The sequence below is a fragment of the Salvelinus namaycush genome, chromosome 19 (genome assembly GCF_016432855.1).
Source record: "Salvelinus namaycush isolate Seneca chromosome 19, SaNama_1.0, whole genome shotgun sequence".
Taxonomy (NCBI): domain Eukaryota; kingdom Metazoa; phylum Chordata; class Actinopteri; order Salmoniformes; family Salmonidae; genus Salvelinus; species Salvelinus namaycush.
In genome coordinates, this window is record NC_052325.1 from 38,277,129 (window position 1) to 38,294,382 (window position 17,254).

The following is a 17,254-nucleotide window of genomic DNA, read 5'->3' on the forward strand; positions in this document are numbered from 1 at the left end:
CTAATTGTAATCAGTTTTTGCATGGTTTGCTTTGACCTTTGATTCCCTGCAGCCACCCTGGTGAGAACCTGCAACGCTGACCAGTTCCCCTGTGACGACGGCAGGTGCATCGCTTCCTCCTGGATCTGCGACGGGGACAATGATTGTGGAGACATGAGTGACGAGGACCAGAGACACAACTGTGGTGAGTGTGAATTCTTCTCCTCTACCTCCTCTCTCTCTCTCTATCAGGAGTCAGACACTGAGGGATCAGGATACATGCTGGGTTTGTGGGGGGTGGATACTGGCTCTTGTTGAAGGTCTCCGGCCAGAGTCCAAGGAGCTCACATTCCTGGTTTCCCCTGCCTCACTCATTACTTTGTGTCTGTTGCAGCTCCCAGGCTCAGGGTGGAACTAAACTATTATGTCATCCCTCACCAATGTGGGCTCTGACAATAAGGAGCCTGGAGCGCATGGCTTCAGCGCACCACAGGCCTCGGCAGGAGTCTCACTTCAAACAATAGGGCTCAATCACATTAGATGGATAGGAAACTGAAGTCACGGCTAGAGGTCCTGAAATACACTTAGGAATGTTTGGACTGCGAGAGATTTCAGGTCCGGTCTCGGGAGTCTTCATAATCTTGAAACGCCTCTAATTTGGTGTCATTTATCCTGCCCCCCTCTGTTTTGTTAGACAACCGCACATGCTCAGTCTTGGAGTTTACCTGTGTGAATAACCAAGCGCCACAGCGGAAGTGCATCCCTCGTGATTGGGTGTGTGATGGGGATGCGGACTGTGCGGACGCGTTGGACGAGCATCAGAACTGCACGCGCAGACCGTGTGGCGTCAACGAGTTCACCTGCAGCAACGGCCTCTGCATACGCAGCTCCTACAGGTTTGGCAACTCAGACTTGACAGAGACATAACAATGACATTTGTCAGATGTCTTGAATGAGTCATTGTTCAGTAGATGATGAGACTACAGTGTGGGTGTGTGGACTGGGCAGCAGCACCCCCTGGTGTACGACGAAGTACACTGAGTGACTGATGTGTTTGATGACAGGTGTGACCGGAGGAATGACTGTGGGGACAGCAGTGACGAGCAGGGCTGCACCTACCAGCCGTGTCAGCAGCACCAGTTCACCTGTCAAAACGGACGCTGTGTGTCCCGCGACTTCATATGTGACGGGGACAACGACTGCGGGGACGAGTCCGATGAGCTTGACCACCTGTGCCGCACGCCACCGCCTACGTGCCCCCCCGGGCAGTTCAGGTGTGACAACGGACACTGTGTCCCGATCTTCAACGTGTGTGACCGTACCGACGACTGCTCAGACAACAGTGACGAGAAGGGCTGTGGTGAGTGCATGATATCTTAAAAGCAATAAAACATATTAAGTTATATAAAATATAAAAACATAAACTACAACGCCCATATAGCCATTTAGTATCAAAGCAGAGCAGCAGTGTGGTGTTGGATTTATAGTCAATCTCCTCTCATGCCTGTTCTCTCTTGTCCTGGATGCAGGAATAAATGAATGCACCAACCCCTCCATGCACCACTGTGACCACAACTGCACTGACACACCCACCAGCTTCATCTGCACCTGTCGCCCCGGCTACCGCCTCATGTCCGACAACAAGACCTGCGACGATGTCAACGAGTGTGCGGAGACGCCCAGCGTGTGTAGTCAGGTGTGTGAGAACACGGTGGGCTCCTACATGTGTAAATGTGCCCCCGGGTTCCTACGGGAACCTGATGGCCGCAGCTGTCGTCAGAACAGCAACATTACGCCCTACCTCATCTTCAGTAACCGCTATTATCTTCGTAACCTGTCCACGGACGGAGAGGCCTACTCCCTCATCCTGCAGGGCCTAACCAGCGTGGTGGCTATGGACTTTGACCGAGTGGACAAGAGGTTCTATTGGATTGATGTGAGCCGCAGGGTGATTGAGCGGATATTCTATAACGGCAGTAACAGGGAAGTGGTGGTGAACGGGGTACTCCATGGAGAGGGCCTGGCGGTCGACTGGGTGGCCAGGAAACTCTACTGGGTGGACAGCTTCCTGGACTGTCTCAAAGTGTCCGAACTGGACGGACGCTTTGTGAAGAAACTGGCTGAACACTGTGTGGACGCCAATAACACCTACTGCTTTGAAAACCCCAGGGCGCTCGTTCTCCATCCCAAATATGGGTGAGTAAATCTAATCACTAATCATTACACGGTCAAAATTGTGAATAGTTAATTTATTCTTGATTCATTCGATAAGCCAGTAATCTCAACCCATTTGATCCCTGTCAGATATGTCTACTGGACGGATTGGGGGGACAAAGCCTTCATAGGCCGTGTTGGAATGGACGGCACCAACAAGACCGCAATCATCACCACTAAGATCGAGTGGCCCAATGGGGTCACTATCGACTACAGCAATGACAAGCTCTACTGGTCGGATGCCCATCTCAACTACATTGAGTAAGACCCTGCTTCATATTGCCATGCAGTCTTGCTTTGTTCCCGAAATGCCTAAAGGCCTCCTGTAATCCTACTCTTCTTCTCCTCAGGTTCTCAGACCTGGAGGGACATCACAGACACACCGTGTATGACGGGATACTGCCCCATCCGTTTGCCCTGACTGTGTTTGAGGAGACCGTGTACTGGACTGACTGGAACACCCGTACAGTGGAGAAAGGCAACAAATACGACGGATCCGGCCGCCAGTCTCTGGTCAACACCACACACAGACCCTTCGACATCCACGTGTGCCATCCCTATAGGCAGCCCATAGGTCAGTCTCAGTCTAGGAGACAGTAATCTGAGTCTCCTCTTCTCCTGGATCAACATCCATTCCTTCACACTCAGATTGCTATCACTTCATTATCCTGACGTTTCCTGTCTGTTAGATCCATTCAAGTGTTTACATTAACACAATGCCGGGCCTGTGTTTGCCCAGCTGCATTGAATGCCTGACTGATTCTCTGACCCCATCTCTCCCCCCAGGGACCAACCCCTGTGCAGGGAACAATGGAGGCTGCTCCCACCTGTGTCTGCTCCGCGACGGGGGGCGGGGTCACACCTGTGAATGCCCCGACCACTTCCTGACTTTACAGCTGGGGGGGGTGCCTCGCTGCTTGCCCATGTGCACCAGCACCCAGTACAGATGTGCGGATAATGAGCGGTGAGTGGGAGTTCACCTTAGAGTTCTACTGCGATACACACATTCTCTTTGTTTTATACAATTGTGGCATTGGTGAGCCCTGAACGGTATTGCTCTTCCTCCCCTCCACAGCTGCATCCCCATCTGGTGGAAGTGTGACGGCCAGAGGGACTGCAGAGACGGCTCTGATGAGCCCTCCACCTGCCCCAGTCGCCACTGCCAACTGGGCCAGTTCCAGTGCAACGATGGAAACTGCACCAGCCCCCACTTCCTGTGCAACAACAACCAGGACTGCCATGATGGCTCTGATGAAGATCCTGTGCTGTGTGGTGGGTGGCATTTAGCTCTGTTATTTCTGTTTTCAGAGAACACATGAAACAGTCTTTGTAATTGTTTGATTACATTGTTATTAAATTGTTGATTTCCCATTAGTTGTGATCTTTGTTGTTCAGTACCAGGGATGGATTAATGTACTTCAGTAGAGTGTTTCAACTGAATTGACTGTTTGTCTGTGCAGCCACTCATCAGTGCGAGACCCACCAGTGGCATTGCACCAATAAGAGGTGCATCCCCGAGGCATGGCAGTGTGACGGGGAGGACGACTGTGGCGACGGCTCTGATGAGGAGCCTACCCACTGCTCCAGCAGGACCTGCCGGCCCGGACAGTCCAAGTGCCGTAACGGACGCTGCATCCCCCAGAACTGGAAGTGTGATGTGGACGACGACTGTGGCGACAACTCTGACGAGCCTCTGGAAGAGTGCAGTGAGTGACGCGCCCAACACAGAGAATCACGTGGTGAAATCACGCCCAGTTAACTATAGGGATTGAGTGGGATTGCTACAGTGAGCATATTGAGATTTGTTCATCCTAAACTGTGGAAAATCACACTTGATAGCCGTTTGCTCTTCTATTGACTTCCTTGACGTGGTCTTTTCACAGTGGGGCCGTCTTATCGCTGTGACAACCACACCCAGTTTGACTGCAGGACCAACTACCGCTGTGTGCCACTGTGGTCTGTGTGCAACGGTCACAACGACTGCAGGGACAACAGTGATGAGCAGGGCTGCGGTGAGTCCACAGAAACACCAGCGTCCTGACATAAATCAACCAATGGTGCGAACCCACCGTGCTGAATAATAGAGGCTTTGTATGAGGTAACAATGTGTGTTGAGAGTGAATGAAGGGTTGTTAGCGGAACATTACATAGTGTGACAGCAGGAGGTAGTGATGGAGAGGTTCTCACCGCTTGCTCCATTCACCTCCCCGTGAGAGAACGCTCTAGATTTATGGCCTGTGTGTGTGTGTGAGAGTGTGCGTGTGTCTGCGTGCTCATGTGTATGGTGCAAGGTTCACACTGCGCTCTTTGTGCTGCGCCCCGATCCACACAGCAGCAGCCCTGGCCCTCCCATCTCTTATCAGAGGCCCTCACTCCATTAGTGCCATCACCGCGCTAGAGGGGAGATCCGTGCTAATCTCTGTTAGAGAATGCAGCCAGCGGCCGGGCCAGGTGAAGAGCAAGGAGAGCCTGGATCCACTATCTTTCAAACCTCCGGCGCTGTGTGGTAGAGACAGCGCAGCTCTGCTCTCCTCCTCTCCTGTCCTCTCCTATAGACCTGGCATAGCTCAGAGCTCACCCACTTCAGACATGCTGCACTCCCCTCTGCATGATGAGCTCTGCTTTAATTAAAAAACCAGAGGGCACCTCTCAGTTCAGCTCTGTGGTCTAGTAGTTATCATCGACGCTATATTAAATAGTAGGAGGCACAGTGTTGAAGAATTTCTCATTAGTCTGACAGTGTCTTGTAGTACCAATGGTTGGTTGTAGCTGTAACATCATAACAGCCTTGTAATTTGGTCGAAAGAGGAGAAGTAACATCGCTGTAATGAACCATTGATTTTTCAGCAAGTAAAAAATCAACTATATGTGTTTGCACCAGTGCAATGTTTGGCCGAAATACATTAAAGAAAAAACTAAAGGATAAGAACAATAAGAAGGATAAGAATGATGAGAGGGATAATAAGGAGAAGAATGGTAAGAACAATAAGAATGATAAGAACAATAAGAATGATGAGAGGGATAATAAGAAGAAGAATGGTAAGAACAATAGGAATGATAAGAACGATAAGAATGATGAGAAGGATAAGAATGGTAAGAACAATAAGAATGATAAGAACGATAAGAATGATGAGAAGGATAATAAGGATAAGAATGGTAAGAACAATAAGAATGATAAGAAGGATAAGAAGGATAAGAAGGATAAGCTGAAGGATTAGCTGAAGTGTAAATGCGCCGTCTTTTGTCTCTTATCTCATGTCCATGTGTGTGTTTCAGAGGAGGTGACCTGTGACCCTCTGGGGGACTTCCGCTGTGACAACCACCAGTGTGTCCCTCTGCGCTGGAGGTGTGACGGGGACAACGACTGTGGGGACAGCTCGGATGAGCGTGCCTGCAGTGAGTTCTACAGTACATCTACCCACCATAACTGTCTAGTACTGTATCTACACTGAACAAAAATATAAACGCAACATGTAAATTGTTGGTCTCATGTTTCATGAGGTGAAATAAAAGATCCCAGAAATGTTCCATACTTACAAATAGCTTATTGCTCTAAATTGTTGTGCACAAATTTGTTTACATCTTTGTTAGTGAACATTTATCCTTTGCCAAGATAATCCATCCACCTGCAGGTGTGGCATATCAAGAAGCTGATTAAACAGCATGATCATTATACACATACACCTTGTGCAGGGGACAGTAAAAGGCCACTCTAAAATGTGCAGTTTTGTCACCAAGACAATGCCACAAATGTCTCAAGTTTTGAGGGAGCATGCAATTGGCATGCAGACTGCAGGAATGTCCACCAGAGAATTGAATGTTCATTTCTCTACCATAAGCCACCTCCAATGTCATTTTAGAGAATTTGGCAGTACTTTCCAACCAGCCTCACAACCGCACACCACGTGTATGGCGTCATGTGGGTGAGCGGTTTGCTGATGTCAACATTGTGAAAAGAGTGCCCCAAGGTGGCGGTGGGGTTATGGTATGGGCAGGCATAAGCTATGAATAACGAACACAATTGCATTTTATCGATGGCAATTTGAATGCACAGAAATACCGTGACGAGATCCTGAGGCCCATCGTAAAGTCCCATTTCTTTTAAGGTACAGTAACTTTGACCAACAGATGTATATCTGTATTCCTAATCATGGGAAATCCATAGATTAGGGCCTAACAAATTTATTTCAATTAACTGATTTCCTCATATGAACTGTAGTCAAATCTTAGACATTTGCATGTTGCGTTTATATTTTTCTTCAGTATACTTAACACCTGAACCTTAGATTACCTGGCTGGCTCGCATTGGGACCTCTACACTGAGCCTTCATGGGCTGGTTGCACAAGTTGGGCATAACTAGGTCGTAACTCTATCTCATCCTTTTAAGCCCAACCTTTTAAAGTCCAACTGGTGCAACCGGCCCTATGTGTCTGCTTAGCAGTTATGGGCTAACTCAGACAACTGGATACTTATAGTCATGGTTTGAGTCTCTGAGCAATTCTAATGGGGTATTCCATTGTAGCTCAGACACAGTGAGTCACCCAGATGAAATAGAGGTGTTGATGGCAAAGAATGGACCTGTTAAGATAACAAAGTGCTCTTGCAAAAGACAACACTCCTGTCTTCGAAGCAGTGTTATGTGGGGCGGGCTTATCAGCTGTAGAGAAACAGCTTGTCCTCAGCATGTCAGACAGAGGGAGTGAGGGAGTCGGCCACCTCGACTCTGGAAAATTTAAACAAGTCTGAGAACATGCCAGCTAATGAGGATAATATCTATGCTTCAAAGAACAACTAATGTCTCGTAGAAAATCACTGTGTTGTATGGTGAAATTTGCCCTGGTGCTTTTTGCTGCCACTCCCCTTGTAACTGTAGTGGTTATGCATAGTGAGAGAACACCTCCAGTGAATTCCATCATGAACTCACCACAGAAAAATGACTGACATGATTGGTCGGGGTCTTAGAGATCATTTGATAATGTACAAAACAAGTCACAGCTATTGCAATAACCCAATTGAGGGAATAGAACTATAGTATTTATCAAAGCAGTGTCTGGTTTGTAGGGAAAATAGCAAACAATCACAGAATAATGTAGTAATACTGGGACACCCTCTGTCAGCTGTGTCTACATCGTGTTTGTTTGGACTGTGGCAATGATGACTAATTTAGTATTCTCGTATGCGGTGATAATTCTTTAGTTCCCCTCTCTGTGTTCCCCCCAGGCCCGCGTGTGTGCTCCGAGAGCGAGTTTCGCTGCGATAATCTGCACTGCATTCCCGACCGCTGGGTCTGTGACCATGACAACGACTGTGAGGACAACTCGGATGAAAGGGACTGTGGTGAGTGGAGGCTCTTTGTTTTGCCACTGGCTTGGCTTATTCATGTGTGAGGGAATACAGCGCTAAGCAAAGAGGCACTAAAACTTCACCTTTTTGAGGAACGGGATACACAGAAAGGACCACCAGGATGAATTGACTTTGCTTACTGAAAAACATGACATTCCTTCTTCTGTTGCCAATTATACTGGTCAGATTGTGAATTCAAGTCCATTCTAGATGTTTATTTATAGTAGTCATGAACACAAGGTCAGAATCTGAGAAACATCAGTACTTGGCATGACTGTAAATGAGTGAAGTGTATGGAGTGATATTAGTGCCAACTGAAATAGAATTTGTATTCCAAAAGTGAATTTGAATTCAAATGGGATCATTAATACCTATTAATTATGAGTTGTGCTGGCATGGCTGTGCTGCAGAGCTGCGGACCTGTCACATGGGCTACTTCCAGTGTGGCAGTGGCCACTGCATCGCCGACCGCTTCAAATGTGACGGCAACGCCGACTGCATGGACTACACTGATGAGATATCATGTCGTAAGTGTTAGATATTATCATAGATGTGTCTATGGGCTGATGTCAAACACAACGCTCCCAGTGAGCAAAACTGGATACAAATACAAAACTGGTTGAAAAAACTGGCAAAACTGGTTGAAATTACGTCTCTTCAACCAGTTTTACTCAGTTTTACTCATCTCTTCAGATGAACAAAACACATTGTGTCCAGAACAATCATTATGTTACTACAGCACCCTCTACAGTTATCTAAATTAAAGTTACAACCATGAATTTGATTTGTAATGGTCCATTTATCTTTCATTTCCAGCAACCCGTTATCCCAATGGCACGTATTGCCCACCGTTCCTGTTTGAGTGTAGGAACCATGTGTGTGTGCAGCCCTACTGGAAATGTGACGGAGACAACGACTGTGGAGACAATTCAGATGAGGAGCTCCATCTCTGCTGTAAGGCCAATGCACCTTCAATGATGACACTGTCCTTTAAATGGTTACGCTGTTCCTTTAAATGGTTACACTGTCCTTTAAATGGTTACACTGTTCCTTTAAATGGTTACCCTGTTCCTTTAAATGGTTACCCTGTTCCTTTAAATGGTTACCCTGTTACTTTAATTGTTACGCTGTTCCTTTAAATGGTTACACTGTCATTTAAATGGTTACACTGTTCCTTTAAATGGTTACACTGTTCCTTTAAATGGTTACCCTGTTACTTTAATTGTTACGGTGTTCCTTTAAATGGTTACACTGTCATTTAAATGGTTACACTGTTCCTTTAAATGGTTACACTGTTCCTTTAAATGGTTACCCTGTTACTTAATTGTTACGCTGTTCCTTAAATGGTTACAGTGTTCCGTAAATGGTCGCACTGTTCCTTAACCCTATTACTGTCTCTTCTTGAAAAACTTGTTGAACAATTATTTACCCTTAAATTCCTATTACTACCAACTCAAATTAGAAATTCCAATAGTTATTTTTTTAATCTTTATGTTTATTTTGGAGATTACAGAGCTCTACCAGGCGGTTGAGAAGTCAAAATAAGGTCATACCCGCAATGCCATATTAGAATGGCAATTTGCATAGCATTTTTACTAATCTCAACAATATTACCAAATGTACTTTAGATCTGGTTCAATGGCTTTTATCGGTTGGTAAATTGGTAATTGTGCTTTTTCAGGTGGTGTGTAATGCAATGTCCGTCAAAATGTTTTTCTTAAATTTCAAATGATCCAGATTCTTCCACCATTTTTCCCCACATGTTCGGACTACATTTTGAGTTAATATATGACAAAGTGCAATTTTTATTACTATTATAGGTATTATTTTATAGGCGACCTTACGTCTGAGTATTGATTAATTGACCCCATGGGTCATGAAATGTAGTTTAACCAATTTATGTTGCCTAATATATAGTGTGTTGTCATCAATTCAATTATATTTTTCACCATAATAAGTATATATATTTTTTTAAATATACCCTATTCTGAGTCCACCGTACTTTTTACTTTTTACATACCAACCGCCTGGTTGAGCAAAATTATTTTTTACTAAATTCCTGCTAATCAGGCGTTTTTACATTTTTACATTTTAACTATTTATTTTAATATTCCTGCTTAATTCTATAGCTAGAGGACTCCTGATATCTCCAGGAGTGATAAGTATAATTGTTGTCTTAATCTGTGGTCGTTTAGTACTGTCTTTTTGCTAGCTAAAGCCATCTACTTTAAGTGCTGCCTGTCTTAACTAGCACTCTCACTTGACTTTTCCCCCTTATTAGCTCTGACTTTGCTGATAGCTACTTTTATAGAGGAAAAATGTACTTACTATGACTTTATGTATGTAGCTATTTTAAGATGAATGCAGGAGGGCTGGGGGAGTTGACCAATCAAGTTCAAGTAAAGATTTGTTTTATTTCCAAATCCATTGTCAAAACATGCTCTGCCAGCCGGTTGAGAATAGGGTTAAATAGTTACACTGTTCCTTAAATTGTTACATTGTTGAATGTGATGGTCTTTATTCTTTGACAGTGAGAAGTTACATTGAGTTCATGTCCTGGTCTTGTCTCCCTAGTGGACATCCCGTGTGATGCGCCGTTCCGTTTCCGCTGTGACAACAACCGGTGCATCTACAGCCATGAGCTCTGCAACTCTGTGGACGACTGTGGGGACGGCACTGACGAGAAAGAGGAGCACTGTAAGTACACGCCAATCACAAGTTACAGTAGTGTCATGTAGGGCAGGTTTCCCAGACCCTGATTATTAAGCCTAGTCCTGGACTAGAAAGCATACTCAATGAAGAATCTCCATTGAAAAAGCTTTTTAGTCCAAAATAAGGCTTAATCTGTGTCCAGGAAACCGGCCTATATTGTCCCGGCTCCGTGGGAGTTTGGAGTAAATGTAGCTCATCATTTAGGGCTCCCGAGTGGCGCAGTGGGCTACCGCACTGCATCTCAGTGCTAGAGGCATCACTACAGACTCTGGTTCGATCCCGGGCTGTATCACAACCGGCCGTGATCGGGAGTTCCATTGGGCGGCGCACAATTGGCCCGGCGTCGTCCGGGTTAGGGGAGAGTTTGGCCGGGGTAGGCCGTCATTGTAAAATAAGAATTTGTTCTTAACTGACTTGCCTAGTTAAATAAAGGTTAAATAAAACATTATGTAATAATACCAAAATTGATTGTCCAATTCGTGTCAATGTCTTTTACTCTCTAAAATGATTGACATCTTAACATGATGATTGACATCTTGACATGTTGTGTTTGTCACAGGCCAGACCCCCACACATGGGCCATGTTCAGCGGATGAGTACAAATGCAGTAATGGCCAGTGCATCCCTCTGCAGTATACCTGTGACGACTATGATGACTGTGGAGACCATTCTGACGAGCTGGGCTGCAGTGAGTAACCCACCCAACTCATTTACCACAGTCTTCACTCTACATCTCAATCATCACAAACCTTTATCTTATGCTAAGCTATATGGCTGTTTGTATAATACTTAAGTGAAAGTAAACGTCGACCCTCATAATGTGACACGTATACGTGCTCTGCCCAGACGTTGGCAGTGGGCGCTCCTGCAGTGACAACATCTGTGAGCATAACTGCACAGATCTGACAGACGGAGGCTTCCTCTGCTCCTGCAAGCCTGGATACAAACCCAGACAGACAGACAGGAACACCTGTGAAGGTACAGAAAGCAGCAACACCACCTGAGTGTACAGTCGTGGCCAAAAGTTTTGAGAATGACACAAATATTAATTTCCACAAAGTTTGCTGCTTCAGTGTCTTTAGATATTTTTGTCAGATGTTACTATGGAATACTGAAGTATAATTACAAGCATTTCATAAGTGTCAACGGCTTTTATTGACAATTACATGAAGTTGATGCAAAGAGTCAATATTTGCAGTGTTGACCCTTCTTTTTCAAGACCTCTGCAATCTGCCCTGGCATGCTGTCAATTAACTTCTGGGCCACATCCTGACTGATGGCAGCCCATTCTTGCATAATCAATGCTTGGAGTTTGTTAGAATTTGTGGGTTTTTGTTTGTCCACCTGCCTCTTGAGGAGTTGACCACAAGTTCTCAATGGGATTAAAGTCTGGGGAGTTTCCTGGCCATGGTCCCAAAAAATTTATGTTTTGTTCCCCGGGCCACTTAGTTGCCTTATATCAAGGTGCTCCATCATGCTGGAAAAGGCATTGTTCGTCATCAAACTGTTCCTGGATGGTTGGGAGCAGTTGCTCTCTGAGGATGAGTTGGTACCATTCTTTATTCATGGCTGTGTTCTTAGGCAAAATTGTGAGTGAGCCACTCCCTTGGCTGAGAAGCAACCCCACACATGAATGGTCTCAGGATGCTTTACTGTTGGCATGACACAGGACTGATGGTAGTGCTCACCTTGTCTTCTCCGGAAAAGCTTTTTTTCCGGTTTTCCCAAACAATCGGAAAGGGGATTCATCAGAGAAAATGACTTTACCCCAGTCCTCAGCAGTCCAATCCCTGTACCTTTTGCAGAATATCAGTCTGTCCCTGGCGTTTTTCCTAGAGAGAAGTGGCTTCTTTGCTGCCCTTCTTGACACCAGACCATCCTCAAAAAGTCTTCGCCTCACTGTACGTGCAGATGCACTCACACCTGCCTGCTGCCATTCCTGAGCAAGCTTTGTACTGGTGGTGCCCCGATCCCGCAGCTGAATCAACTTTAGGAGACGGTCCTGGCGCTTGCTGGACTTTCTTGGGAGCTCTGAAGCCTTCTTCACAACAATTGAACCGCTCTCCTTGAAGTTCTTGATGATCCGATAAATGGTTGATTTAGGTGCAATCTTACTGGCAGCAATATCCTTGCCTGCGAAGCCCTTTTTGTGCCAAGCAATGATGACGGCACGTGTTTCCTTGCAGGTAACCATGTTTGACAGAGGAAGAAAAATTATTCCAAGCACCATCCTCCTTTTGAAGCTTCCAGGCTGTTATTCAAACTCAATCAGCATGACAGAGTGATCTCCAGCCTTGTCCTCGTCAACACTCACACCTGTGTTAACGAGAGAATCACTGACATGATGTCATCTGGTCCTTTTGTGGCAGGGCTGAAATGCAGTGGAAATGTTTTTGGGGGATTCAGTTCATTTGCATGGCAAAGAGGGACTTTGCAATTAATTGCAATTCAGCTGATCACTCTTCATAACATTCTGGAGTATATGCAAACTGTCATCATACAACCTGAGGCAACAGACTTTGTGAAAATTAATATTTGTGTCATTCTCAAAACTTTTGGCCACGACTGTAGAAGAAAACACCCCTCTGTAACAACATCACAATCTTTGATGATCTATTCTTTCCTCTTCTTACGCTATTAGTAATCTTTTGGTCTTTTCTCTGTGTTTTTCCTGTTTTTTGTGTTTGTGATCAGACGTGAACGAGTGTGAGGTCTACGGGACATGTCCACAGGAGTGTCAGAACTCCAAGGGCAGTTACGAGTGCTTCTGTGCCCAGGGCTTCCGCTCAGTCAGTGAGCAGCATGGCATGGAGTGTGCTGCTGAGGGTAAGAGCTTAGCTGGACAAGTCATTTTGTCTGCATCCTAAATGCACCCTATTCCCTTCGTAGTGCACTACTTTTGACCAGGGCCCATACAGATGTAGGATCTTCATTTGAGCCAGTTTGCGACAGCAGAGAAGATGGTGCCATTTGGGACGCAACCTCTGTCTCCGATCTGTTAGTCCTGATTGTTAAGGAAGTTACCATATTTCAATATTCTCCATTTCAGGGTACCCACCAGTGCTGCTTCTGCCCGACAATGTGCGGATTCGTTGCTTCAACCTGTCCTCAGAGCAGTATTCAGACTACGTGGACAACACAGAGCACATCCAGGCTCTGGACTACCTGTGGGATCCAGAGGGCATCGGACTCAGTAAGACCTTCAGCTCAACTAGTTAACTAGGCAGTTCTCTTTGGCTTATGTGAAGAGCACTATGGGAGTGATACAGTGACTGGGGAGGTTTTCATTTCTACTCCACTTCCTTAGGAACCAAACAGAAGCAAATGGGTCAAAACGGGGAGGGACTACCTGAACTTGTTAAATGAGAAACACCTGTTTTCATTTTCCATTGCAAACATTTTGCTATGATGTGTACTTATGAATATGACCCTGTTGTGCTTTTAGGTATTGTGTACTGGACGGTCCTGGGCCGAGGCTCTCAGTTTGGCTCTATCAAGCGGGCCTACATGACCACTTTCAATGACAACGGCAATAACCCAGTGAAGGAGTTGGATCTGAACCTGAGATACATTGCCAACCCTGATGGCATCGCTGTGGACTGGATCGGAGGGTACCTCACCTCGCTCATTGCTTACTATTTTCGTTTTTTGAAAATACCTTTTGGGTTGAATACAATCAAACATCTTCCTTCTGTTTCTCAGTCACATTTACTGGACAGACGCAGGGACCAATCGAATTGAAGTGGCAAAGTTAGATGGTCGCTACAGGAAGTGGTTGATCCATAATGACTTGGACCAGCCAGCTGCTATTGTTGTCAACCCAGCACTCGGGTACGGAAGTGATCAACTACAGGCTTTCTGTTTGTTCCAAAGAGGAAAGCGTGTGTGTGTGTGTTTGTGTGTGTGTGTGTGTGTCAGTGTTCACCATAAGCTAATACACTGGATCCTCTCAGCTATAACAGCAATGTCGAGTGATCGACAGTATATAGATTTCAAAGTATTAGTTAACATTAGCTAACTAAGACTTTTATGTGTCTGTGCATTCCCTAGACTCATGTACTGGACAGACTGGGGCAGGAGACCCAGGATTGAGTCTGCTTGGATGGACGGACAGCACAGGCAGGTTCTGTTGGATGAGGACCTGGGCTGGCCCACTGGACTGGCTCTGGACTACCTGAATGGAGACAGGATCTACTGGTGTGACTCCAAGGAGAACATCATAGAGTCCATGAAGCCGGACGGCACCGAGAGGAAGATCATCATGTCTGGAGGTCCGAACCCACTGAGACCTTTCTTAGATGTTGCTAACATCGTGATGTTATAGTCTTTGTAATATCTACATTATTAACTCCCTTAAAAGTTACTGATTAAATCAGACCACATGTCCAGGACAAAGTCTCTTTTGTTAAAGAGGTATTCTGACCTCAATGGGACTTCAATAGACTGGGTCTTATGAAACTATGGCTAATTGAGTATGGTCATTTTCTGCTTCAGATATTGGTAATCCCTACAGCCTGGATGTCTTTGAGGGCCATGTGTACTGGACAACCAAGGAGCGGGGTGAAGTCTGGAAGACGGATAAGTTTGGGAAGGGGGACAAAGTGAAGGTGCTGACCATCAACCCCTGGCTGACTCAAGTCCGCATCTACCAGGAGCACAGACACAACCGTTCAGGTTAGAGTTTGTCAAGTCTAAAACATTCACACGGTAGTTTTCCCCTGTCTGGTGAGTGTACGGTAGTCAGTGGTCTCTTCCCTCTATCAGTACCCAACCCCTGTAAGGACGTGTGCAGTCACCTGTGTCTGATCCGGCCTGGAGGCTACACCTGCACCTGCCCACAAGGCTCCTCCCTGGTCAGCTTCAACCCCAACGAATGTGACGCAGGTATGGTCATTAAATCACATCACCTCCCTGCCATGTTGGCTGCACCATCATTTATCATTGGAATCATACTCCATGCAGGCATGGCTGCTTTGATATTGTTGTGGTGACCTCGTGGTGACCTCGTGGTGACGTTGTGGTGACTTTGTGCGTGGCTTTCACTCCTGCAGCCATTGAGGCTCCAGTCTTAATGCCCCTTGCATGCAGATGCATGAACGGAGGGACCTGCTACACTGACGAAGGGGGCCTGCCCAAGTGCAAGTGAGTTCAGCAGCTGGTGTCAGGGAGTAGATTCGTTGTCATATTATTATAACATGTAACACCACAGCCACAAGCCATAGGAGTGTTTCGTTCCAGCAGGAAGAAACATCGTTTTTTTTGTCTTTTATATTCCAGGTGTCCATATGGCTATGCAGGGAGTTACTGTGAGATGGGAAAGTCCAGGGGTGCCCCTGCAGGAACAGGTATATTATAATATGAGATAAGAAGTAGAATATCTATATGATTTCTCCCCAAACAAGTCAGTCCAATATGCCAGTCTTCATACAAAGTTTCCACTGATCAATGGTTCACAATAGAATAGTCATACAACATTGGTCAGAGACAAATTACATAATTTTTCTGGAAACCGTTGCCTCACAACTCACAACTGGGGCGGCAGGTAGCCTAGTGGTTAGAGAGTTGGACTAGTAACTGAAAGGTTGCAAGATCGAATTCCCGAGCTGACAAGGTAAAAATCTGTCGTTCTGCCCCTGAACAAGTCAGTTGTTCCTAGGCCGTCATTGAAAATAAGAATTTGTTCTTAACTCACTTGCCTAGTTAAAAAAATGTCAAATTAGATTGTGACCTTGAGATTGGTTTTGACTCAGCAAACACTAAAGGGGTTTTTCTCTCCTGTAAAGTGACTCTATAGCCTTTTAACTTCAATTGGGAGAATGTCAGTCAAGTAATAAGTAATCTGCATGTAATTTACCAGCAATAAGTGATGTGTTTTAGTTTCGGACTACTGATACGTACATGTTTATCTGGACACTTACAAATGATGAGTAGAAATGTTCTGGAATAAACATTGCTGCTGATATCTCTGTCTTCAGCAGTTGCCGTACTGTTAGCAGTGATTATCATCCTCATTACTGGAGCGTTGGCTGTTGGGGTTTTCCTCAACTACAAACGAACTGGCTCCTTAATCCCATCCATGCCCAAACTACCCAGGTAGGATCTCAGCTTTGATCTCACCCATCTGTGCGTGCCTCTGTTGTGTCGTTTTAAAACCAGAGCTTCATATGAGAATTGTTACCCTGGAAATTGTAAACAGTTTTTCTACCGTCTCTCTTTTCCAGCCTTAGCAGTCTGGTGAAATCGGGTGACACTGGGAACGGGGTGACGTTTCGTTCGGGTGACAATGTCACCATGGATCTGGGACCTCCACCCATCGGGGTTTCATTCATTGACAGGGCCATGCAGTTGGTAAGCACTGGATTGTGTTGGTTTAGCACTTAGTGGTGTCACTGCACCTTCAGACTGCACCATCAGCATTTTAATCCTGTGTTAGGCCTGGGAGACCCCGATTAACTTTGGCCTTTTGGACCTCTGTACATTTTTCACTTGTGCATTATTTTAAGCTATGAAAATAAATTAAGAGAGTCAAACACTCTCTCTCTCTCTCTCTCTCTCTCTCTCTCTCTCTCTCTCTCTCTCTCTCTCTCTCTCTCTCTCTCTCTCTCTCTCTCTCTCTCTCTCTCTCTCTCTCTCTATATATATATATATATATATATATATATATATATATATATATATATATATATGTATGTGTGTGTATATACAGTATATATGTATGTGTATACTACCCTAAATAAGGCACAGTGATGCCGAAACGTTGGTGTTTTACCCAATAAATGACTGGGAGTTTATTTACATTTTTATTTTATTTCACCTTTATTTAACCAGGTAGGCCAACTGCGACCTGGCCAAGATAAAGCAAAGCAGTGCGACAAAAACAACAACACAGAGTTACACATAAACAAACGTACAGTCAATAACACAATAAAATCGATGTACAGTGTGTGCAAATGTAGAAGAGTAGGGATATATACTGTATATATGGAGCGTGCTACTCTCTTTATT

At 45.3% G+C, this 17,254-nt stretch overlaps 1 protein-coding gene across 1 annotated transcript in view; it reads left to right on the forward strand.

The window, feature by feature from the left end:
* lrp2a (low density lipoprotein receptor-related protein 2a) overlaps nucleotides 1–17,254 on the forward strand; it is a 59,211-nt gene that overhangs the window by 39,746 nt on the left and 2,211 nt on the right. The window contains exons 50-77 of the mRNA XM_039014320.1: nucleotides 53–184; nucleotides 674–875; nucleotides 1,044–1,339; nucleotides 1,509–2,175; nucleotides 2,284–2,454; nucleotides 2,544–2,767; nucleotides 2,980–3,157; nucleotides 3,269–3,465; nucleotides 3,654–3,899; nucleotides 4,077–4,205; nucleotides 5,470–5,589; nucleotides 7,415–7,531; nucleotides 7,948–8,064; nucleotides 8,354–8,491; nucleotides 10,112–10,234; nucleotides 10,809–10,937; nucleotides 11,096–11,227; nucleotides 12,944–13,075; nucleotides 13,299–13,442; nucleotides 13,695–13,860; nucleotides 13,952–14,080; nucleotides 14,300–14,520; nucleotides 14,744–14,923; nucleotides 15,014–15,133; nucleotides 15,301–15,391; nucleotides 15,527–15,594; nucleotides 16,225–16,342; nucleotides 16,471–16,597. Coding sequence (XP_038870248.1) covers nucleotides 53–184; nucleotides 674–875; nucleotides 1,044–1,339; nucleotides 1,509–2,175; nucleotides 2,284–2,454; nucleotides 2,544–2,767; nucleotides 2,980–3,157; nucleotides 3,269–3,465; nucleotides 3,654–3,899; nucleotides 4,077–4,205; nucleotides 5,470–5,589; nucleotides 7,415–7,531; nucleotides 7,948–8,064; nucleotides 8,354–8,491; nucleotides 10,112–10,234; nucleotides 10,809–10,937; nucleotides 11,096–11,227; nucleotides 12,944–13,075; nucleotides 13,299–13,442; nucleotides 13,695–13,860; nucleotides 13,952–14,080; nucleotides 14,300–14,520; nucleotides 14,744–14,923; nucleotides 15,014–15,133; nucleotides 15,301–15,391; nucleotides 15,527–15,594; nucleotides 16,225–16,342; nucleotides 16,471–16,597 — 4,814 coding nt within the window. The remainder of the gene's footprint in view (nucleotides 1–52; nucleotides 185–673; nucleotides 876–1,043; nucleotides 1,340–1,508; nucleotides 2,176–2,283; nucleotides 2,455–2,543; nucleotides 2,768–2,979; nucleotides 3,158–3,268; nucleotides 3,466–3,653; nucleotides 3,900–4,076; nucleotides 4,206–5,469; nucleotides 5,590–7,414; nucleotides 7,532–7,947; nucleotides 8,065–8,353; nucleotides 8,492–10,111; nucleotides 10,235–10,808; nucleotides 10,938–11,095; nucleotides 11,228–12,943; nucleotides 13,076–13,298; nucleotides 13,443–13,694; nucleotides 13,861–13,951; nucleotides 14,081–14,299; nucleotides 14,521–14,743; nucleotides 14,924–15,013; nucleotides 15,134–15,300; nucleotides 15,392–15,526; nucleotides 15,595–16,224; nucleotides 16,343–16,470; nucleotides 16,598–17,254) is intronic.